This window comes from Phoenix dactylifera, chromosome 3 (assembly GCF_051530095.1).
Source record: "Phoenix dactylifera cultivar Ajwa chromosome 3, Ajwa_hap1_PhDact_Kaust_v1.1, whole genome shotgun sequence".
NCBI lineage: Eukaryota > Viridiplantae > Streptophyta > Magnoliopsida > Arecales > Arecaceae > Phoenix > Phoenix dactylifera.
In genome coordinates this window covers 62,130-86,628 of record NC_143192.1, presented here as the reverse complement: position 1 = coordinate 86,628, position 24,499 = coordinate 62,130, and the positions used below count along the sequence as shown (strand labels likewise).

Here is a 24,499-nt window from a genome sequence, read left to right as displayed (position 1 = left end):
TCCAATGTGGACACTTTCGGAGGGGCTTTCACTTGTCTGATTATCCGTAGGCCGTAGCCCTGCCCCGGGCGTTCACTCCTAATCGACCAAGCTGGCCCGAATGGTGGAAAGTTATTTTTCTCGATCGATTATTTTTTTGATTCCAGCTAAAATAACTTCAGACTTACTTAGTTCGTAGAAGAATTTTTTTTACTAAAATATTTTTTTATTAAGAGTTAATATTTAGATATATAATATCTGAAAAAGTAATTTTTATATATTTGATCGAACAAATAAGTATATTACAGAGCGGCTTATCTTTGGCTTAGTATCTACTTTTTTGAAAATATTGTGCAAGATATTTGTTATGCCCTTAATAAAGGAAAAGACTTTATATCTAAAAGTTTAAGAATATTTTTTAAAAGATAATTACTCCAATTTTGAGCATGTGATAATTGGACTTTTTCTTATCCACACAATTTTTTTTATAAAATATGAAAATCTTATTCAGAAATAAAAAAGATATTTTTTTCTCTCTTCATTGAAAACATCAACCAAACACAAAGCATTTCTTCATTTTTTTCATTGACCATAATTTTTTCCTCCCCTTCTCACGAACCAAATAAGTCATTCAGATCTATGGGTAAGAAAAGAAAATAATGCTTGGGTTAGTTAGATAGCCACAATCAAAATCATCCACTTTCCCCCCCTCTAGCGATTTTTTTTAAAAAACAAATCTCCCTATGATGTTATTTGAAGCTCTCCATATGGCTAAAGCTACAATAACCATCACCTAACTAATTAACCCCATGTTCGGATAAAGAGTTGTTGGCATATCTAGAGTTTTAGATCATATGATTCTTCCTTATCATCGTGCCTTCATCCAACCCTCTTGCTAAATTATTTATTATGGTTTATTCCTGTAGGATTGATTGATTAATAGTGGGTAATCAACCAAGAAAAACTAGCACTGACATGAGCAACGAGAAATATATATATATATATATATATATATATATATATTGGTAGGAGCAATAAGAAATGCTTTTCCAACACAAGAATCTCATATAAAAAAAAATCACGAATTGTAGCATGTCAAGCCACTTACTTTTAGGGTTTAGGATTTAGGATTTAGGATTTAGGATTTAGGATTTAGGGTTTAGGGTTTTTGGGTTTAGGGTTTAGGGTTTAGGGTTTTAGGGTTAGGGTTTTAGATTTTAGGTTTTAGGATTTAGGGTTTAGGGTTTTAGGGTTTAGAGTTTAGGGTTTAGGGTTTAGGGTTTAGGGTTTAGGTTTTAGAGTTTCAAATTTTAGGGTATAAGGTTTTAGGGTATAAGGGTTTTAGGGTATAGAGTTTTAGAGTTTTAGGGTTTTAGGGTTTAGGGTTTAGGGTTTAGGGTTTTGGGGGTTTAGGGTTAGGGTTTTGGGGGTTAGAATTTTTGAGTTTTAGGATTTGGGGGTTTAGGGTTTTAGGGTTTGGAAGTTTAAGGATTAGGGTTTAGGGGTTAGGGTTTAGGATTTAGGATTTAGGCTTTGGGGTTTAGAGTTTTTGGGGTTTGGGGTTTTGGAGGTTTTGAGGGTTTAGAGATTTGGGATTTTAGAGGTTTGGGGTTTAGGAGTTTTAGATTTAGGGTTTCAGGTTTAAGGTTTTAGAGTTTATAATTTTTGGGTTTAGGGTTTTAGGATTTAGGATTTGGGGATTTTAGGGTTTAGGGTTTAGGGGTTTAGGGGTTTAGAGGTTTAGAGGTTTAGGGTTTAGGGGTTAGGGTTTTAGGTTCAAGATCTTAGGGTTTAGGGTCTTAGGGTTTAGGGTCTTAGGGTTTAGGGTTTTAGGGTTTTAGGATTTTAGAATTTTAGGGTTTTTGGTTTTAGGGTTTTTGAATTTTGGATTTTTGGGTTTTAGGGTTTTAGGTTTTAGAGTTTTAGGATTTAGGATTTAGGGTTTAGGGTTTATAGTTTAGGGTTTAGGGTTTAGAGTTTTAGGGTTTAGGGTTTAGGGTTTAGGGTTTAGGATTTAGGGTTTTAGTGTTTTAAGGTTTAAGGTTTTAGAGTTTATGGTTTAGGGTTTAGGGTTTTAGGGTTTAGGGTTTTAGAGTTTATGGTTTAGGGTTTAAGGTTTTAGGGTTTAGGGTTTTAGAGTTTATGGTTTAGGGTTTAGGGTTTTAGGGTTTAGGGGTTTGGGGTTTAGGGTTTAGGGTTTAGGGTTTAGGGTTTTAGGGTTTATGGTTTTGGGGTTTAGGGTTTAGGGTTTAGGGTTTAGGGCATTAGGGTTTGGGATTTTAGGGTTTAGTGTTTTACGGTTTGGAATTTTAGGGTTTGGGGTTTAAAGGTTTCTTTGTTTAGGGGTTTAGGGTTTAGCGATTTAGGTTTAGAAGTTTAGGAATTTAGGGTTTAGGGTTTAAGGCTTTAGGATTTACGGTTTTCAGATTTCGAGGTTCGGGTTTCGGGCTTCAGGTTCATAGCTTCGGGTTTTGGGTTTCGAATTTCAGGTTTAAGCTTTGACAAGGGCAAACAATAATAACCACAGCATGGTATTTACTTAAATTAAGTTTGCAGTCTGTTTTTTTGAAGTGTGAATGGACTTATTGTAACATGTTCGATGGAACTATAAAAGATATATAAAATTTAAATACAAGTGTCTAGATGAAGTGCACTGACATCCTCAAATATGAAAAGTTTTAGTATCTTTTACATTCGGTATAATCATCTACGGAATGTAAGTGAGGATAAAGTCGATGAATTGGTAGTTTAGTAGCGCTTGCAACTTCATAGCAGGGCAAATAATGCTTGAATTATAACAATGAAGCACATGTAGGCAAATTGTCTCAGGGGTAGAGGGCATTGGCATTCTTGCAAAAGGTTCATGTAATTCTTGCCAGCTTTGCCATCCTAGATTTTTCTATTTTCAGAAATTGGAAGTTTGAGGTTGCCGGTCGCTTGTCCATAACCATGCAAGTTGTCACCCTTATGTGTAATGCATTTGTTAATCAGGTATTGGAGGAGGCTTAGACTAACCTGGTGTTTCTTCCATTGAACAAGATGCAGCATTTTTAACTGGAGCTATGATTTCTAAAGATGCAACCTTCTTCCATCAACATCTCAGTTGGGCTCTTGCTGATATAATCTGCCACTGGATGATTAAGGCTGTTGGATGGAATGAAGCACTAGGCCAGCATGATCATCAAGTGACTGTGGTGAAAGGACAACAAGAGAGGTAAATGGATTTGCCACCTGCACCTTCTACACCTGTCTTGCAGCAAGTCCTAAGTGACCGCTGGGTGAAAGCAATATTTTATAAGGTGCTGCACTATGTAAGAGGAGATCCCATATTGATGCTCAGGTTGTGTTGGAGTTTCTTCACAATCTTTGTGATAGCTGCAGAACTTGCATTGCATCGTTTTCTTGTCTACTGCTTAAGGGCACTCTACCTCTGTATCATTTGTACCGAGGCATGTTGCTGTCATGTAGTAAGCTATTGGGAAAATAGAGGAAATCCGACTCTTAGTGATTACAAAAATGAAAGATATCTCTCTATGCACCTTAATTGTATGGACAACCATAGGTAGAAGATCAAGCCCTCTCATATAGATAGAAGGTGCTAATTTTTTTATCCGATATGATTGAAAGATTAAAGGGAGCTGTAAATCTGGCTGACAAAATAATTTGAACGGATATTTGTTGATCTACTCCCTGACATCATGTTAACCCATGTGGGACTTGCATTCGAAGTTTTGAAGCTGAGGCAGGCGGCAGTATTGGCTGTTATCATACCTGCAGGATCATGATTAGGCGTCCAGTGTTTATAGAGCAAAGGCAGAGGAAATAGATACTTCTATTGCATTTTTTACAATCCTAATAGTATTATCAAGCCACTGAGGTGGTAGCCCAATGGAAGCGTAGCCTTACTTCAAACCAAGTGGTTCCGAGTTCGAAACGTACTCACACGTGGTATTCGTGTCGGAGCCCAGAGGGGTAATCGAGCCAGGCCCACGGATGGGGAGGGTATGAGTAAAACCGGCCGGGGTGCCCAACACATGGTCATTTCTGCCCGAATCGAACATTCTCTGGTGGGGTAGGGGCCCAGTGGGGGCTGCTACGCGGGGGTGGGCTTGTCCCTTCCTCCCCCCTTCCCCTTTTTTTACCAAAAACAAAAAAATAGTATCATCAATGATTTTGTCCAATTGCCTTGCCAGCCTTGTCAAAGGTGGGGAACCAATCCAAAGAAATTATGATGGTTCTTCGATGTACTATTTCGGCATATAAGACGAAACCATATAAGAAGAAAAACTCTTTCCTCTGAAGATTTGAGTTTTATAATATCCCCACTATTAAACTTTTTTTTCAAAATTTTAAACTTAAGCTTGGATAAATTAGGGAAGCCATGTGGAGAAATCTCGACAAATCGGATTATGAATGGAGAAATAGAATGCAGAAATCTCCGATGAACCAGGATATGAACTTAGTGTTTAATACCAACTCTCAAAAGTTTATCTTTAATTTACTTCACTTATATTAAATTCTAATGCATACCCTACAACTTTTGAAATTTTTTTTTAATTATGCAGGCTATATAATTATTTCTAATTTATCATTATGTTTGTAAAATTATATTTTTAAGTTATCTTATCCATCCATGTCATAATATTTTATTGCAGGTTCTAGGTTGAATCCAAATCTTACTTTTTGCACGCACCAAACTAGATCTCACTGGCCACCAAGGTGGTAGCCTAGTGGTACTGAGCAAAAATTCTAACCTTAAGGTCCCAAGTTCGAATCGCTGCGGCGACGATTAAATTGTGGACCGGAGCTCACTACTTTGGCCACTGCTTGGATTTGAGGTATAGGACCGCTCTTGAATCGCTAGTAGCCGGGGTGGTGCCGGGTGTGACGTACTCACACTTGGGACTCGAGCCAGAGCCCAGAGGGGTAGCTGAGCCAGGCCCATAGATGGGGAGGGTATGAGTAAAACCGGTCGGGGTGCCCAACACACGGCCATTTCTGTCCGCATCGAACATTCTCCTGGTGGGGTGGGGGTCCAGTGGGGACTGCTACGCGGGGGTGGGCTTGTCTCTTCCTCCCTCCTACCCTTTTCATTAGCCGGAAAAAAAAAAAAAAAAAACTAGATCTCACCGCGCCGAGTTTTTTATTTTTTTTTTTTTGGGTGCAAGAAGAGTCTTTTATTTTCATCCATCCCTCCGTCTCCAACTCGCCCTCCGACATTCAAAAACCAAAGAACCCTGGATCGAGAGGGCCGCCGCACCATCAGCCTCATCCCCCAGACGAGTCCCACGCCAAGGCCCATGCCGCCTCCGGCGCTCTCTCAGGCCCTAGCAGCGGCCTCGCCGCCGGCCACGACATCCCCCCGCCCCCCTCGTCCAGGCCTATCCAGTTCTCGTCGGCCCCATCCGCGATGTCGGTGCTCCTGCCCCCGGCATGATGTAGCCCTAGATCTCCCGGCCCCTCGTGCGGCAGCTATCTGCCGGGTAAGAGACATCATGATGTTTTAATCTGAGTAGATGAGATATATGACCTGAACTTAGTGAACTATTTCTTTCTGGAATCTTTGGATTGTCAAGATATTTTGATTTTTAGCACCTCGTTCTCGGCCTTTTATATTCTGTCCGGTATAAAGTCTCAGAAGAATCCCCTCCCACTCTCTTTCTCTCTCTCTTCGATGGAGAAGCGGAGGAGGCCGAGAACGATCCTCGCTTCTCCGACGACCGAAGAAACCCTCGTCAACGTCTCGGAGGTCTAAGCGGGGATCTTTCATTCTACTGGACTTCGATTAGGATCTTGAATTCTGGTGCATTTCTTCTCGCTTTTGCTTTATGATATGGTGTTTGATGTTTTGATCAATGTTCTTGTATTGATTGATATAAGAATTCGTTGATTCTTTGATTAGATTAGGGCAACTGGACTTGGAGTTCTTGGGTCGGATCTTTCCACTGTTCTGGATGATTCTTGATGAGTTTTTTGAGATTTTTTCTCCAGATTATGATGAATGGGAGATGTCCTTGTCTAGAATCCTTGTCGATGAATCTTGGTATAAAGTGCTGCTAGTGTTCTGCGAAGTGATCAGAACTCATGTGTCGCGGCTCGGGATTTACTTTGTCGTTCTTTATTTGATTATCGGATTTCCTTTGATGTTTTTAGAAAAAATGTTCTTGAACTAATAATAAACTTTGGAGTGTGAACCCATTCCTGAGCTGCTGGGTTTACCGGCTTTGTTGCGGTTGTGTATGATGTTTATGCGGGGATCTTGCAGAGCTGATGTTTTTATCTAAGTAGATGAAATATATGAGCTGAAGTTAGTGAACTATTTCTTTCTGGAATCTTGGATTATGACAACTCTTTGGTTAATCGTCAACTGATCTATATTGTCAGCTAGCGGAGAACCAAAGGTAGTTATACTTGCAGTAAAGATGATCTGATTAGTAAGTAGAAGCAGCTTGGTGTTACAGCACAATTTATTAATGTATTAAGTTAATTGCTATTTTATTTATATATGTTAGCCTCAGGGTTGAATAGTTGAAATTTAACTCGCTTTTCGATGTATGCTCATATCTAAGGATGCTGACTCTGTGGCCTTGTGTAGTTGGAGGGGCAGAGAATAGGATATCTAAGTGTAGTAACTACAAGAGTTAAAGAGGATGTTTAGAATTTTGTTGCTGAATGCCAAGAGGCTCACTGGAGAAACTATTGCTATAATTGTCAGAGATAATAAGAGGTTGGCTTCAGAAAAGAAGTACCAGTAATAAGGTGCTATGATGCAGTTGATTGCACATCAAGTGCTGGGATCTTTATTTGTTAAAGATTTATTTGAATTATTTGCTACTTTTGTTATTTGAATCAAAGTTTCTTAAAGACTGGGGAGTTGTGGAATATAGATGGTGTTTAAGTTCCAAATAAATTTCTTAAAAATTATAATTAACAATCTAAGTTTTTTAATCTTTTTAGGTCTCTTCTCTAAAGTTGAACTGGGGGAAGTTCATGTGAACCAATACAAACTTTAGTGGTGCCAAATTTTTGGTGATTGCAGCCAGTAGCCGATAAAAGGTGCTAGAAAATGGGAATTGAAACTTACCAATGATGTTTTGAATTATCGATACTTCTAGAATCATGGATAGTCTAATAGATTGCTGGTTATGCTCCAATGAACTATTGATTTGATTATTGGTGTTCTGCCAAAGTAAGAACCTCTCATTATTTATATACATGTGAAGAAACCTTAGCAATGGGGAGAGATGATTCTATTTACTAATTACTAGTACAGTGTCGTGAATCCTTTGTATGATAAGAAGTATGAAAATGATCATGACTAGTGATATCATGTTGGCCCATGTGAAGTTTTTTGGTGTATCATTGATATAATCCTAGCTCTTTGATGTAGCCTTGAGCACCTGTGTGGAACTCGTAAACATGACTATTGGTATGACACTTTAGTACGTGTTCTTCGGAAGAATGTATATGTCTGTATTTGGTCCTAATGACAAAAAGAATTTGGGTATAAGGGTCTGCTAGTGTTCTACAAAGTGATCAGAACTCATGTGATGTGGCTTTAAATTTTCTTTTTGATGTTTTTTATTTACAACTTTTTTTATGTCTTTTGGAGAAAAATTTGTCCTTGGACAAATTATGAAGTTACGAGTAGGAACCTATCTTCGAGTTGCTGGGTTTGCTGCTGAACTGCTTGGCTAAGGGAGAAGCAAAAACAGTTAGTGAATTTTTTTATGTTTGCTTTTTGGCTTGTTGCCATTCTCTAATTAGTTTAAAGGGTATAAAGATATTCAAATATAACCTAATTTCTAAGTTTTTTCATGTGCTGTATACTTCAGGTGTGTTATCCTCATGGACGAATAATCAGGATTTAGGGTCATTCAACTCCTCTTCTGCGTATGTCATGATCGCCTCTATGGATCAGCATTTTGCAGTCTTGCAAAGGAATCAAAGAGTTGTAATTATAGTTTCAGAGCATCGGATATATACATGTAGCCATCATAGGAATTAAATGGGATGTTTACAGTGGAACGACTTTAGGTTGTTGATATGAAAAGGCTCATGTGAGAAATTATAGCTATGAATAATGAGAGATGTAAGAGGTAAAATTCAGATAAGAAGGCGCAACAATTCATTTCATTATAATTCACATGAGATTTAGATGATTCATTAATTTAATTTATTTGATTTACTTAGTATTTTACCTTTGTCATTTGATCTTGAGTTGCTTAAAGGCTTCGGAGTTATAGAATGTAAGCGGTGTTGAAGGTCCAGATGAATTTATAAGAAATTCTTATCAATATTCTAATCCAATTAGATCCTGCATTAGGCGTCAAACTGAATGAAGTTTATTTGAACCAATACAAATTTCAAATGTGCCAAAGCATTGGTGATTTCCTTCACTAGTCCTGGAGAGGTGGCGCTAAAGATTGTTTTTTTTTGCTTCGGCGAACTTATAATGTAACTGTTGGTGTGGCACAAAACCAGCAATTCCAAAATTATTCATTCAGGTGTTGTGCAGGAACCTTGATAACAAGAAGCTATGATTCTAATTACCAACATTGGTTTTACATCATGAGTCCTTTCTACAATAAACCTTTGGTTAAAGTTAGTCTTTCTATGGTCTACAATAAACCTTTGGTTAAAGTTAGTCTTTCTATGGTCTACAATAAACCGAGTTTGAGGTTCGTGGTTCGGGGTTCGGGGTTCGGGGTTCCGGATCCGAGGTTCCGGTTTCGGGTCTGGGGTTCGGGGTTCCGGGTTCGGGGTTCCTGGTTTAGGGTTTAGGGTCCGGGGTTTCGGATTTGGGGTTCGGAGCTCGGGGTTCGGGGTTCCGGGTTCGGGGTTCGAGGTTCGGGGTTCCGGGTCCGAAGGTTTATTGTAGAAAGACTAACTTTAACCAAAGGTTTATTGTAGACCATAGAAAGACTAACTTTAACCAAAGATGTATTGTAGAAAGGACTCATGATGTAAAACCAATGTTGGTAATTAGAATCATAGCTTCTTGTTATCAAGGTTCCTGCACAACACCTGAATGAATAATTTTAGAATTGCTGGTTTTGTGCCACACCAACAGTTACATTATAAGTTCGCCGAAGCAAAAAAAAACAATCTTTAGCGCCACCTCTCCAGGACTAGTGAAGGAAATCACCAATGCTTTGGCACATTTGAAATTTGTATTGGTTCAGATAAACTTCATTCAGTTTGACGCCTAATGCAGGATCTAATTGGATTAGAATATTGATAAGAATTTCTTATAAATTCATCTGGACCTTCAACACCGCTTACATTCTATAACTCTGAAGCCTTTAAGCAACTCAAGATCAAATGACAAAGGTAAAATACTAAGTAAATCAAATAAATTAAATTAATGAATCATCTAAATCTCATGTGAATTATAATGAAATGAATTGTTGCGCCTTCTTATCTGAATTTTACCTCTTACATCTCTCATTATTCATAGCTATAATTTCTCACATGAGCCTTTTCATATCAACAACCTAAAGTCGTTCCACTGTAAACATCCCATTTAATTCCTATGATGGCTACATGTATATATCCGATGCTCTGAAACTATAATTACAACTCTTTGATTCCTTTGCAAGACTGCAAAATGCTGATCCATAGAGGCGATCATGACATACGCAGAAGAGGAGTTGAATGACCCTAAATCCTGATTATTCGTCCATGAGGATAACACACCTGAAGTATACAGCACATGAAATAACTTAGAAATTGGTTATATTTGGATATTTTTATACCCCTTAGAAGAATAACTGTTTTTGCTTCTCCACTAACCTACAAGCATAGTTCCCTCGGTGATCCAATAAAGAACTCTACCTTTAAAAAGATACAACTAATTAGAGAATGGCAACAAGCCAAAAAGCAAACATAAAAAAATTCACTAACTGTTTTTGCTTCTCCCTTAGCCAAGCAGTTCAGCAGCAAACCCAGCAACTCGAAGATAGGTTCCTACTCGTAACTTCATAATTTGTCCAAGGACAAACTTTTCTCCAAAAGACATAAAAAAAGTTGTAAATAAAAAACATCAAAAAGAAAATTTAAAGCCACATCACATGAGTTCTGATCACTTTGTAGAACACTAGCAGACCCTTATACCCAAATTCTTTTTGTCATTAGGACCAAATACAGACATATACATTCTTCCGAAGAACACGTACTAAAGTGTCATACCAATAGCCATGTTTACGAGTTCCACACAGGTGCTCAAGGCTACATCAAAGAGCTAGGATTATATCAATGATACACCAAAAAACTTCACACGGGCCAACATGATATCACTAGTCATGATCAGTTTCATACTTCTTATCATACAAAGGATTCACGACACTGTACTAGTAATTAGTAAATAGAATCATCTCTCCCCATTGCTAAGGTTTCTTCACATGTATATAAATAATGAGAGGTTCTTACTTTGGCAGAACACCAATAATCAAATCAATAGTTCATTGGAGCATAACCAGCAATCTATTAGACTATCCATGATTCTAGAAGTATCGATAATTCAAAACATCATTGGTAAGTTTCAATTCCCATTTTCTGGCACCTTTTATCGGCTACTGGCTGCAATCACCAAAAATTTGGCACCACTAAAATTTGTATTGGTTCACATGAACTTCCCCCAGTTCAACTTTAGAGAAGAGACCTAAAAAGATTAAAAAACTTAGATTGTTAATTATAATTTTTAAGAAATTTATTTGGAACTTAAACACCATCTATATTCCACAACTCCCCAGTCTTTAAGAAACTTTGATTCAAATAACAAAAGTAGCAAATAATTCAAATAAATCTTTAACAAATAAAGATCCCAGCACTTGATGTGCAATCAACTGCATCATAGCACCTTATTACTGGTACTTCTTTTCTGAAGCCAACCTCTTATTATCTCTGACAATTATAGCAATAGTTTCTCCAGTGAGCCTCTTGGCATTCAGCAACAAAATTCTAAACATCCTCTTTAACTCTTGTAGTTACTACACTTAGATATCCGATTCTCTGCCCCTCCAACTACACAAGGCCACAGAGTCAGCATCCTTAGATATGAGCATACATCGAAAAGCAAGTTAAATTTCAACTATTCAACCCTGAGGCTAACATATCATAAATAAAATAGCAATTAACTTAATACATTAATAAATTGTGCTGTAACACCAAGCTGCTTCTACTTACTAATCAGATCATCTTTACTGCAAGTATAACTGCCTTTGGTTCTCCGCTAGCTGACAATATAGATCAGTTGACGATTAACCAAAGAGTTGTCATAATCCAAGATTCCAGAAAGAAATAGTTCACTAACTTCAGCTCATATATTTCATCTACTTAGATAAAAACATCAGCTCTGCAAGATCCCCGCATAAACATCATACACAACCGCAACAAAGCCGGTAAACCCAGCAGCTCAGGAATGGGTTCACACTCCAAAGTTTATTATTAGTTCAAGAACATTTTTTCTAAAAACATCAAAGGAAATCCGATAATCAAATAAAGAACGACAAAGTAAATCCCGAGCCGCGACACATGAGTTCTGATCACTTCGCAGAACACTAGCAGCACTTTATACCAAGATTCATCGACAAGGATTCTAGACAAGGACATCTCCCATTCATCATAATCTGGAGAAAAAATCTCAAAAAACTCATCAAGAATCATCCAGAACAGTGGAAAGATCCGACCCAAGAACTCCAAGTCCAGTTGCCCTAATCTAATCAAAGAATCAACGAATTCTTATATCAATCAATACAAGAACATTGATCAAAACATCAAACACCATATCATAAAGCAAAAGCGAGAAGAAATGCACCAGAATTCAAGATCCTAATCGAAGTCCAGTAGAATGAAAGATCCCCGCTTAGACCTCCGAGACGTTGACGAGGGTTTCTTCGGTCGTCGGAGAAGCGAGGATCGTTCTCGGCCTCCTCCGCTTCTCCATCGAAGAGAGAGAGAAAGAGAGTGGGAGGGGATTCTTCTGAGACTTTATACCGGACAGAATATAAAAGGCCGAGAACGAGGTGCTAAAAATCAAAATATCTTGACAATCCAAAGATTCCAGAAAGAAATAGTTCACTAAGTTCAGGTCATATATCTCATCTACTCAGTTTAAAACATCATGGGGTTTGGGTGTTTGGGGTTTGGGGTTTGGGGTTTGGGGTTTTAGGGTTTAGGGTTTTAGGGTTTAGGGTTTTAGGATTTAGGGTTTAGGGTTTAAGGGTTTAAGGGTTTAGGGTTTAGGGTTTTAGGGTTTAGGGTTTAGGGTTTTGGGGTTCGGGGTTCGGGGTTCGGGGTTCGGGGTTCGGGGGTTCGGGGTTCGGGGTTCGGGGTTCGGGGGTCGGGGGTCGGGGGGTGTTAGGTATTAGGTTTTAGGGTTTAGGGTTTAGGGTTTAGGGCTTTGGTTTTAGGGTTTTAGGGTTTTGGGTTTTGGGTTTTAGGGTTTTGGGTTTTTGGGTTTTTGGGTTTTTGGTTCGGGGGTTCGGGGGTTCGGGGTTCGGGGGTTCGGGGTTCGGGGTTCGGGGGTCGGGGGGTGTTAGGTATTAGGTTTTAGGTTTTAGGGTTTAGGGTTTAGGGCTTTGGTTTTAGGGTTTTAGGGTTTTAGGGTTTTAGGGTTTTGGGTTTAGGGTTTAGGGTTTAGGGTTTTAGGGTTTTAGGGTTTTAGGGTTTTAGGGTTTTAGGGTTTTGGGTTTTTTGGTTTTGGGTTTTGGGTTTTGGGTTTAGAGGTTTAGGGGTTTTGGGTTTGGGGTTTGGGGTTTGGGGTTTTGGGGGTTTTGGGTTTAGGGGTTTAGGGGTTTAGGGTTTATGGTTTAGGGTTTTAGGGTTTTAGGGTTTAGGGTTTTGGGATTTTGGGGTTTTGGGGTTTTGGGGTTGGGGTTTGGGGTTTGGGGTTTGGGGTTTGGGGTTTTAGGGGTTTTAGGGGTTTTAGGTTTTAGGTTTTAGGTTTTAGGTTTTTAGGTTTTTAGGTTTTTAGGGTTTTTAGGTTTTAGGTTTTTAGGGTTTTAGGCTTTGGGGTTTAGGCTTTGGGGTTTAGGGTTTTAGGGCTTTAGGGTTTTAGGGCTTTAGGGTTTTAGGGCTTTAGGGTTTCGGGCTTTAGGGTTTCAGGTTTTAGGGTTTCAGGTTTTAGGGTTTCAGGGTTTAGGGTTTAGGGTTTAGGGGTTTAGGGTTTAGGGATTTGTGCAATGCCTGTTATGAGTAGGGATTTGACAAGATAATCATTTATTTTGCCTTGAATACCATGATAGTCCCTCTTTTCATAATTAATCCAACTAAATCCTATAATTTGATTTAGTAGACAGATAAGTCCTAGTTGCCCCTTAAGCTATGACTCCATTGGTCTTAAAACTGTAAATACCTAATATACCCTTAAAACTTTTAAGAAACAACTTGCAACTTCTCATATTTTACCTCACTTCCCTCTTGACCCCATACAGTACTGCCTCCTTCCGTCTTTGTTACCCGCCCAACTACCTCCCTTCACTTCCCTCTTGAACCTTCACCAGAATTCTTCAGAGATAGATGTTGATTGAATCAGCCTTTGCTTCTCAGGGTTCTGCTGTTAAAAAACTTGAAAGAAGAAGAGGCCAGCAGTTGCGAGCAGAAATAAATTGTTCTTGACAAACTTTGGTATAGATGAACGAAGAGTAATGAACTGTTCTTGACAAACAAATTGATGTCATTTCGTTTACCTTTACTCTCCTTGTATTCCAACATTTTGACATGTGAACTATTTCTGTTTTTTATACTTTTGGTCTTACTTTATTATTTTGCGGTTATGTAGTTTTTCTGTCTCTTCAGATTCCAACCAAGACTCTGAGCTTCTCTGGGATATTACAATAACCAGTAAAACCATGGAATGCCGTACCGGCCCGTACGGGCCGGTACGGGCCGGTACGTACCGGTCCGGTCCTAGACCGGTACCGGAACGGATAAAAAACCGGTATTTCCTGGTTTTTTATCCGAACCGGCCGGTACGGGTGCGTACCGGCCGGTTCGGAGCCCGTACCGGCCGGTACCGGCCTCGTACCGGTGCGAACCGGCCGGTTCGCACCGGTACGATTTTTTTTTTTTTTTTAGAACCACAGCGCCGCGCGCTGTGGTTTTTGAAACCACCGGTACCGGCCGGTACGGACCGGACCGGTACCGTACCGGTCCGGCCGGCCACCGGTACGCCGACCGGTACCGGTACGGCGGACCTTGAGTAAAACCGTAGTAGAAAAAAGAATTAGTTTCATCAACAAGCACAATTGGCATATGTTTTACTAGTGTTATCTAACCAGCATAACAGATGCCTGTTTTACTGAATGCTTACTGCTAAGCCCAAGTATGTTAGATATATTAGTTAAAACCTGTTCAGGATGCTGGTATGTAGTTTGGCAACGAGCCAGTTGAATTGCACCAGTTATTTTGAAAAGTGCAGTGCTTTTGTTCAAGGGAATTATAGTGTTTGTGTTTCACTTCTACACATCACACAGAGGAATGAGGACTGCTTTTCTTTTTTAAGAAAACAATGTACACATAAGTATTATTTATTAAAAGATATAAAACAGGATCAAAATGGCCCAAGAAGAGACCATCAAAAAATCAGGATAGTTTTTCAAATGCTTTTTTGGGCTTGAGAATGGCATGTAAATGGAATAACTTGTTACTATCGTAGAGTATCATTAGTAGTAGGAACAATAATAGTTTATCCAGTGTTGCTTTGTTCTTTTTCATTCAGGAGACAATTAATATATATGTAGTGTTTCTCTTTGATCTTCTAAGGCATTCAGCTCATTTGAAATTCTTCCTGTCTTACCAATGGTTCTTTTCAAATAATGGCTCCAGTACCATCGCTTCATTTCACATCTAGGTGGGACTTATGTTGGAATCAAGTTTTTTTTATTGCATCTATAACAGAATCATTGGAGCCAATAGCTATTTGCAGCCTCTTCATGGGCTCCATAAAACTACTAGTTATGCATCATAGGAATATTCAATTACTAAGTAAGCCATAGATCACTAGTTATGATGTAATAAAGAGGTTGAGTTACGACCTTAATCCTAGAAAGATGAACTGTGCTGATCCTTGCACTATTGCTGGTATGTAGTTTGTAGATCAGTTAAAATACCAAATTCAGAAAAAAAGGGGTTCAGAACTAGTAAAATCCCAAAGAGAAGAAGACGCTCCAAAGGACTGCTACCAACGACGAAGTGGAAAAAGACCAGGAAACCAAATGAAACTGATAGAGCTATTTGGGAGGAGGGAGGCAATAAGAGAGAATGTCTGTTTTTGCAGTCTGCCAGCCAGTGAAGCTTCATGTTGTTTTGCTGCCTAGTGTCATAGAGGAGCATTGGTGGGGCGGGTGGAAAAGAGGGAAGGAAGCAATCTTGGATGGGATCGGACGCGAGCTTGTTGAGTGGAATGAACCATGAACTCAAGAGGCAAAAGGTCCGTCTTCAGCGGATTCGAATTTGGATGGCGATGTTGCTTCTCGAGTTGAAGTTGCTAATGCCCTATCTTTCTTCTCTACTGCCCTTAGCTATTGCTTTTCGGTTGAATAAGTTGAAGATCTGGCATTCTCCACCCACCTCAGTGGGAAAGCTAAGTGCCCCTATTTAGTAAGATGCCCTCTCTTTCCGCGAATTGGGTATTACTAGCCGATGGCGAATAGTTCTCACAACAAAGCTTAGGTGCTTGAGACTGCTCCTAGCGCGAGACACTTTCGCATAGAATGAATTCGGTAAGGGTAGAACCCCATGAGCAGTAGTAGCTTGTTCGTTAAAAACCGAATGGGTTTATCGGGTATTTATTGTTTTACAACTGAGAGTTGTAACTTAGGCTGATTATTTGGGGTTTATCTATCCACTAAGCAAAATTATAGGACTTAGTTGTATTAATTAAAAAGGATTGTCTTGGCATTCAAGGTAAGGAAAAAGGCCATCTTGTCAAATCCCTTATTTAGTACTATTCTGACTATTCTTCTGGAACAAGTTCTGATAATTCAGACCCTATGATATGCTGTCTTTTTAAAGATCTTTTTATGATTATGTATTCTTACCATGTTGAATCAGAATTATAGCTCCAAATTAGCGAGGACTAGTTTTACTTTTAACAAAGTAACACTCTTAAGGGCATTGAGTTCAAATTATTCGTGTCCAAACTTATTCTTCCAAATATTGGGCAATCTTTCTTGATATCCAACAAGGTTGCCCGTCAAATTTCAAAATCCAAATTTAATACTCAATACATTGTTTCATATTCATTATTAACAAGATCTTAAATCACTGATAGAACGAGAAAATTTCTATAGTTGTTCTATTACTTTGGCAGTTTATTCATTAAGGACCAAAATAAATGAAACCTGCTCAAGTTTTTTGCTCTCCATTTTTAAGTCTTTTTGTTTCTTATATGTTTTCTGGCAGCAGTAGAATTGAAGTTGCCTACCAGGAGGCTGTTGCTTTGAAGAGACAGGAGGAGCTCATTCGTGAGGAGGAAGCAGCTGGCCAAGCTGAAAATGAGCTTAGGGCAAAGCGTGGTGCTGCTGAGAAGGACAAGCGTGCAAAGAAAAAACAGGTCCCCCCCCTCCCCCCCCCCCCCCCCCCCCCCCCCCCCCCCCCCACAACCCAAAACCACATTTTATGTAACTTATGAATTAATCTCTCTTATCCAGTCAGCTGATAGCAGCATTTGGAATTATGAATCTAGAAGCCTATGTCGTTGGCATAAATGATCATTATTTGGATGCTTAGAGCATCCTGGACAAGCTTTTGTTTTGCTGCAACTCCATGGTCACCTCTTGGTGTGTGGATACTTCGCCATCAAGTTCCTTAGGTACCTATGCACTAAGTCTGGAGTAACAAATGGGAATGAAAGGAGAACTTTGAATCTATTTGTTTGTCAAAGCAGAACCAGCCTTGCCTTTCAGTTAGTGCCACGACAGATAGGCTGATGAGAGTACTGACATCAAGATTTAGAATCAACATTGACATCATTTCTATCATAGTATAATTAGAGGATGCGCTATTAGCAGTACCCTGTTTCTGGACAGAGGGTATGGCTAGAAAATATAGCATCTACATGCTTAGACATTTGAAAATTATGTATGGCCTTTGCAATCAAACTAAATCATGAAGTCCGATAACAATCACTATGAAGATATGACTTTACATTGCTCCTCCTTGGACTTATTTTAACACATTAAGTATTATTTTGTTTAGCTACTGATGAATATATAATTATTAACTGCTGTATCCTTGGACTTTTGGAGCACTCATTAGTTTGCCTCGTTCTAACAGTTCCATGTTGTCTATCAAAGGGCTAAACTCTTGAGCACGTGAGATCTTTTGTGTTCTATCTGTAATTATCAAAGGGCTAACATTTTAAACAGGTATCCTGGTTTAAAAGTTTTCTAGAAGCTCTACACTCTAAAAGCACATCCACTACTGGGGCTTTAATCATGCTCTACAGTACCACACCATCTCAATTAATAGTTTATATCTATATCTTTGGGTATTAAGAATGCTCAAACTTGTAATACACTCATGGCTAAGCTGATAATTCTAGGTCTGATTACAAGCCAACCTCAAAATTTCATCATTTTGTCTTCATGTAACATGCAGATTTGTTTGTACTGCCTAACATTTTTCTGACCCATAAATATGTCTGCCTTGTAAAAATTATTGTAGATCCCATTGGTGTGCAGTGATTGCTACAAAGTTTATTGTCATCTCCATTATCACTTCTTTGAAAAGGTTTCGATATATTTCTCCTTCCTTTTATCTTATAAATCTCGTTCGACAAAAATAGTTACATCTATCTTCTAGCCATTGCTTTTGTCCGGGTCCTTTTTCACCCTTCTTGTTAGTATATCATCATGGTACACCATACCATACTGAACTGGGCAATATGAGGCGTATAATACCAGTTTGGTACAGGTACACGGTATGGAGCACGTACCGACATTAGGTATGCCGTACGACCCCTGTACTGGGCATTACCAACACAGTGATAGGGTGGCACCAGTGCGGAGCCCGGTACCAAGATGGTGTATCTTGATTACTGTGATTAATCATGCTGTGCCTTTTCCCTTTCATCTTGGAAGATATGTCAACTTGTTGCAATTTGAACTCGTAGTCTCCAATTCATTGTGATCCGTTCAGCTGTTTTATTTCATATGTCAATATATCTCTAACAAGTAGCTTACTTTTCCTTCTCTAGATGACCTATGTTGATATGTACAATTTTTTGAATATTTCTGATTAAATGCACAATTTCTTATTCACTGATAAATCTGCTTATTTGTCATTAATTTCTAATTTACTGGTAAAGCTACATATTCATGATTAATTTTTCACTGATAAAGCTGCCTATTTGTGGTTCATTCAGCATTCAGCTGCTTTTTACATAAAGATGATAGTCTATCAATCACAACCAAGTAGTTTAGTTTTTTTTGCTCGAATGATATATGCTTATTTCTACTTTTTATCAAGTTCGTATCTGTATTTGTCATTGATCTGGGTGATAACTATATAGCATATTGCTGTTTATGTGCATTTGTATTCTTGGAGTTAATTCATCATTTATGTTAGACAAAGTCAGATATTGCATTTTCAAGTAAATATTTTCCCTTGCCTTAGCATTGGAGTCATCCTTATGCTATCACAATTATTGCTTTCTACTTTTATGTTTGGCTGTTTCTCAACAATAATTTGGCATTTATATGATATTCTATGTATATATTTGCATAGTTAAGCTTGACAACCAACCATCTGTAAATTTGTATTATGTGATTATGGTAGTTGATTGTTTGATCTTAATTAGCTGCTGATAAGTTTGCACTTTTGGGCTTCTTTTTTTGATAACATGAGGCCGTTTCTAGGTTTAAGAGGTTCTTGGGAGCCAGATTATCTCCTGGTGTTACTTTGAATGGTTAATTGAAATTCATGTCTCAGCTATTAAGCTGCCTGGCAGATTGTTATGTGATTTATTCCTGTAATGACTGCATCTTTTAGGTTTTCTCTCATTTTGTTGGCATTGCTTTCTTTACAAACCCTGACAGCTTGTTCCTGGGTACCTTTGAGTAACAGAATGTGCAATTGTCGTTGCTATAATTTGATATTGTGCTGCACAATCTCTAATTCTTATATGATCCCATTCTTTTCCAGTTCCCATATTGTCTTGTCCTTTTAAGTAATCTTTAATGTGCCGGTGAAACCTTTTTGCACTGAATGAGTTGCAGGAGTTGTGGCTTTTTACCGCTTCTGTCTTTGAAGCATCCATTCTAAACTAACTTTTACACATTTTATTATATTACAGAAATGGAGAAACTGGAATTTGTAATGCAATCCTGTCTTCTTTTTACTATATATATTGTCCAGGGTAAACAGAAGCGGAATAATCGCAAAGGTAAAGATAGAGGAAGGGATGAGAAGTCTGATGCAATGATGTGGGAAAAAGTCCAGCGGCAAAGCCCATCTGATGAAAGAGGCCTGGATGACTTCCCTTCTAAGCAGATGGATTTGGTGATTGAAAGGATTGACACACTGGAAGATGCATCCGATGTCTCAGACAATGGAGATTTTGTTGCTGATGTCCTTCAGCCTGATTTAGATGACAGAGATAACAGCACTGTCAACTGGGATACAGATACTTCAGAGATTCAACCTCCCAGAGTAGCTAGTAGTAGTGAGTTACAAAAGGAGCAAACAGAAAAGAGAAACCCATCTGTGATGGATGACAGCTCGTCAACATGTTCAACTGACTCAGTCCCCTCAGTTGTCATGAATGGACCACACAGGGGAAACGCTTTACCGAACAAAAGCCAAGCCTCACCTAGCAGGTAACTTAAATTTTTGGGTTTGTTTTGTTGATCCGTCTGTGACACTTGGAGAATTTAATTTTGAAAAACAAATTCGCAGAGCCAAAAATCAGAGGAATAAAGAAATACATGAGCAAACAGTTTTTGCTCATGGCGGAAATAATCCCCCATCTAATACTGCTGTTGATGCTGGTCATTCATGTGATGTCTCTAGCAGTATGTCTCCCCAACCTGAATCAGAGGCTGCAGTACCCATTCTGAAGGATCAGATACATTGGCTTGAACAAAATTTGGTTGAGAAGGTGGAGTTGATTCTTTTATTCAAGTTTTTTTGCTTAAATTTATAAGGGACATATGATAACTATAAACTCGTTTATAAAAGAAAATATTTTTATGATAAATTTAAACTCGTTTATAAAAGAAAATATTAATTGCTGCTTCATAGATAGCTATAGCTGGTAATATCTAAATTTCATGTGTTTCTGGTCTTCGTGCAAAGTGAACTCTGAATTCAATCAAGCTTGTGTATATATGTTCATGTTGTAGTTATATAGGGATTACATCTGTAATCTAGTATCTTGTTATCTGCTTGTTGCATTTTCTGATAGTCGAACTTATCCCTTATCATCGTTTTGCAAATTGAGGGCTTCATAGGCCTCAACTATGAGAGTAACAGGAATATCAAATATGAACTTTGAAAGTCACTGGTATATCAAATATGTACATGGATTATTCCCTGTTTATGATGATGTTTGCAGGACTGTTCAAATACTTTTGTAGAATTCGAATTTGTAGTTTCTGTAGCCACTCATATTCTCCATGGTTTTTTAGCAAGAATTATTCTAAATACTGGTAACCATGTTGCTTCAAATTTTACCAATGGCTCCAGTGTTTCATTATCTTTTCCCAAAGATTTTGCATGATGTCTGTCTTCTTTCTGATGGACGCTTTGCAAGACAAATATAAAAATATTAATTTGAGGAGTGAGTAATCACTGCAAAAATTTCATTAATTTTTCTTCAATATTCAATAACTTGCTTTCTAAATGTTTTTGTATGTAATGGATATTTATCCATTTCGCCTTACATTGTTAAATGGTTATTCCTGATCCTTTTTTGTTTTTAAAGATTATGGTCCGTGGTTTGTTATAATTGAAAACTGCCCCTCAATGCCTTTTTTGAGTTACCGTGTCTTCTAGAAGCTGTTCTATCTGAAATAGGTTATTGGTTCATGTAGATTTCATGCATTACATATTATTACATTAAGTGCTGAATGGAATGGCATAGCATGATATATATCGTGTCAATACCTAAATGGCATTTGGCACCATTATAGCATGTCCCAATTCTTTGCATCATGGTTCGTTGTACCAGTGCATACCATCCTGTACCATACCTGTACCAAGCCGAGCCTTGGTGCATGGCTGTACCGAGCCTTGGTATGCCGAACTGATCCCCATACCGAACGTACCGATATTGTATCACTGTGGTATCGGTACAGTTTTCTATACCGAGATGGCGAACCTTGCTTTGTATATTACAGTGTTGAAGCATGCCAAGCATTTGCAGCATTGTATATTGTGCCAGTGCCTTGCACATTACTGGCATGCCATGCTTAAATCCTTGTATATACTGCCTCCCTGTCTCTACCACGTGCTTCTTGTACTTGAAAGCTGATCTCATGTTTGCCTTTTCTTGTTAGAAATTTCAGATTTTATAAGCCTTTGCATACTTCCTTAATTAAGGGAGATAATCTTAATCTTGGATACTTTTGCAACATTCAACTTTGTCCTTTTATCTGGCACATTAATGGAGCTTTCGACTTAACATTGTGATCTTTCATGAACTTATCCCAGGAGGAAGTTGTGACCCTACAAAAGAAATTAAATGTCAAAGATCAAGTTGATGTGGAGAGGCCTTCTAAGACAAGGACAGCAGGATCATCCTCTTCTTCATCCAGTCCTGGGAAAAAGCCACCTTACATTCTACAGCAGCCAAAGCAATCCTATGAAACAACAGCCATGGCATCTGCCACCACTGCTTCCACCTTGGCCATGGCCGAGCCAGTTTGTAGTAAAGAACCACCATCAAGTAGCACACCCCAAAATGATAAACCAGTTCCTTCAGCATCAAGATCGCCAAAAATTTCCTCCAAATCTGAAGCTTCAAGACACACTATTCAAGCAAAGAGCACCAATAGTCCCAACCAAGCAACTACAATGTCAAGGCCTTGCAGTGCCCCTCTCAATCCAGCACCAAGACCAGCTGCCCCCATCGTTTCTACAATTCAAACACTGCCCCTACTTTCACGCTCTGTAAGTGCAGCAGGTCGGTTGGGTGCTGATCCATCTCCATCTGCCCCAAGTTACATCCCTCAATCATACCGAAATGCCATAATGGGTAAAACCACCATGGGTGCAAGCCCAGCTGGTTTTGCTCATCACTCGACTTCCTCTGGCCAAGGTGTTGGGTACTCTCAGGCGCCTTCAGCTTTGGTATCATCTGCATCTGTGCTTCCACCACAGAACTCTGCTAGGAAGGAGCAAAGTTCAGGTAGACGAGGATTCATTTTTGGGTCGGTTAAGCCGGAGACACTCTATGGCCAACCCCCACGGAAAGATGACTGCGCATGTCCAGAACCTAGCAGCTGTGGTGGGCGGTCCAGCTCAAATGATGTAAGCGACATTGAGAGGCTTGACATTTATGGAGAAATGCAAGCGAAACATCCTTCAGCAGAGATTCCTTCGAGTGCTAATTCATATCAGGCACAAGGGGTGGTTGCAGATGAATTCCCCCATCTTGATATCATCAATGACTTGCTTGATGAGGAACAAAGCAATGGAAAGGCAGCAAATGGTCTCCACCACCATCATCACCACTCTTTCAGCCGCCAATATTCCTTCCCTGGCGATGCTTCTACAGCCGACTTTGGCCCGTTAAATGGCTCCTGCCGGTTTGACCAAGCTGAGCAGTTTGGTGATGAGGGATTCCAGAGAGTCTATGGCTCTTCTAATAGCTCGGTTCATGGGCTGAGGGAGGGGCATTTTTCACAGGCCGACCTATCGGCCTATGTGAATGGCCAGATGGATGGAGTGATGCAGAACCAGTGGCTTTATGGCTGCACTGATCTATCGATGCTGAATTTGGGGACTGGAGATGCCAATGGGTACTCATACCAGCTCCCAGAATATTCTAATTTGGTGAGTGGGGTAAATGGGTACATGTACCGCCCTGCCAATGGGCCTTGAGGGCACAGCACATGTAAGGATTCATCATTTCGATCGTAATAATGTTTGTAATCAAGGTAATTTGCGAGAACATGTTGTAAAGAATGGTTCTGCATTTCCAATGGCTACTGCTTCCAGGCTGTGTTGAAGGCCCTTCTGAAGTTTTCCTTGCGTCCTAGAAAGCACAAGTATTAATATTCTCTACTGCAGAGGTAGGACAGCTGATCGATCGTACTTTGTTTGCAGCGAGGAAAATTGCCCGAGGGTGTAGCTAATCCATGCAACCGTACTAAACGATGGTGCACACCGGAGGTCGTTGCCGATGCGAGGGAATTTTGTCCTTCATCTTTTCATGGATTTCTGGGTTCTTTTTTCTTCGGCTCCTCTTTGTTTCCTTTCATGAATTAAAATTTTTTGATGGGCTCCATCGTGTTTGTTGATTTTTGGACGATTAGTTATGAATGTTAGGGGAGACATCATGTCAAAATAATCAGATAGCAGATGGACGATTACTGTTGTTATCACATTAGAAATTAAACAAGCATTATCCCTCAAATGCGTCTTTCATTTCCCTCTCTAAGCCAGTCAGGGAGGATTTGTAGGGTCGGAGGCCTAATTGGTGGAAGGGGAAGATTTGTAGGGTTGAAGCTATCTATCCTTCATTATTGATCCCGTAAGAAAGTGAGAAGCCGTTGAAGTGGATAGATCCTAGCATCGAGAATTGCTACAACCTCAAGTACAATAGCTGGGGTCGTTGATGAAATCGAGAGGCCGTTGGACGATGCTTGATGGCCAGAGGCGTTGTCTTGGTGAGGAGATGCCCTCAATTGATGCCGAGCACCGAAATCTATGACCTAATGGTGGGCTAGGGCATCCCATTTGGGATATGTATTATATTTTTATAAGATCTGCATCTAGACAGGCTAATCTAAACTGAAGCCCAACCTATTTAATAGGCAGGCTCATATTTTAGGCATGACCTGGTTCATCGGGCTAAAAATTCAAGCTCAGGCCCATTCGAAATGTTCTAGGCTTGAGTGGACCGGGCGGGCGGTGTGGCTCATGAACACTTTTGCTGTGCCAATACCAATAGTCATACTATGCTTTAGTATATTACTATACTAATTTGTACCATTATTAGTAACCTACCGGTATAGGTATTGAGTTCTAGTACGTCAATCACTGAGTAAAAGATTTTGGTTGCTAGCATCTAATTAATATATTGGTTGCAAGGTTATAATTATAATCACTTGTTTGGATAGTCTAATGCAACCTATAGAGTTGTGTAATGATTGACATTTGCTTTGTTCAACTGTATGATCCCACATATAGTTATGTTCACATGACTCATTTCTGAAGTGCCTTTTCTCATTAACCTAATAACTTTGTTGGTAATTGCTTATACTTGTAAAGGTGATTAATATCTTCTACCCTTTTCATTACTTAACATCATATAGTATTTGTGCTTCATGCAATACCATCATCATTATCG

General features: G+C 39.2%; 1 protein-coding gene across 9 annotated transcripts; it reads left to right on the top strand.

Moving 5' to 3' along the window:
• Positions 1–5,138: 5,138 nt before the first annotated feature.
• On the top strand, positions 5,139–23,165 carry LOC103698654 (TNF receptor-associated factor homolog 1b-like). 9 transcript variants are annotated; one of them, XM_088717305.2, is made up of 6 exons: positions 5,152–5,391; positions 13,531–13,608; positions 16,387–16,537; positions 19,342–19,802; positions 19,882–20,083; positions 21,637–23,165. In XM_088717305.2, the coding sequence occupies exons 4-6, from the start codon at positions 19,405–19,407 to the stop codon at positions 23,026–23,028; spliced, it is 1,992 nt and encodes a 663-aa protein (XP_088573431.2). In that variant the 5' UTR covers positions 5,152–5,391; positions 13,531–13,608; positions 16,387–16,537; positions 19,342–19,404; the 3' UTR covers positions 23,029–23,165. The 9 variants fall into 9 exon arrangements, with proteins under 9 accessions (XP_088573429.2, XP_088573430.2, XP_088573431.2 ...); XM_088717302.2 differs by having other exon boundaries at positions 5,188–5,391; positions 13,531–13,625; positions 16,390–16,537; XM_088717301.2 differs by having other exon boundaries at positions 5,188–5,391; positions 13,531–13,625.
• The last annotated feature ends 1,334 nt before the right edge of the window (positions 23,166–24,499 follow it).

What these genes read in the sequence shown, in the direction of transcription:
- LOC103698654 (XM_039121210.3), top strand. Translation starts at nt 16,319, where the DNA reads ATGAAACCTGCTCAAGTTTTTTGCTCTCCATTTTTAAGTCTTTTTGTT. An exon ending in AGCGTGCAAAGAAAAAACAG is followed by an intron (nt 16,538 to 19,341) that starts GTCCCCCCCCTC and finishes TATATTGTCCAG; the next exon opens with GGTAAACAGAAGCGGAATAA. An exon ending in AACAAAATTTGGTTGAGAAG is followed by an intron (nt 20,084 to 21,636) that starts GTGGAGTTGATT and finishes AACTTATCCCAG; the next exon opens with GAGGAAGTTGTGACCCTACA.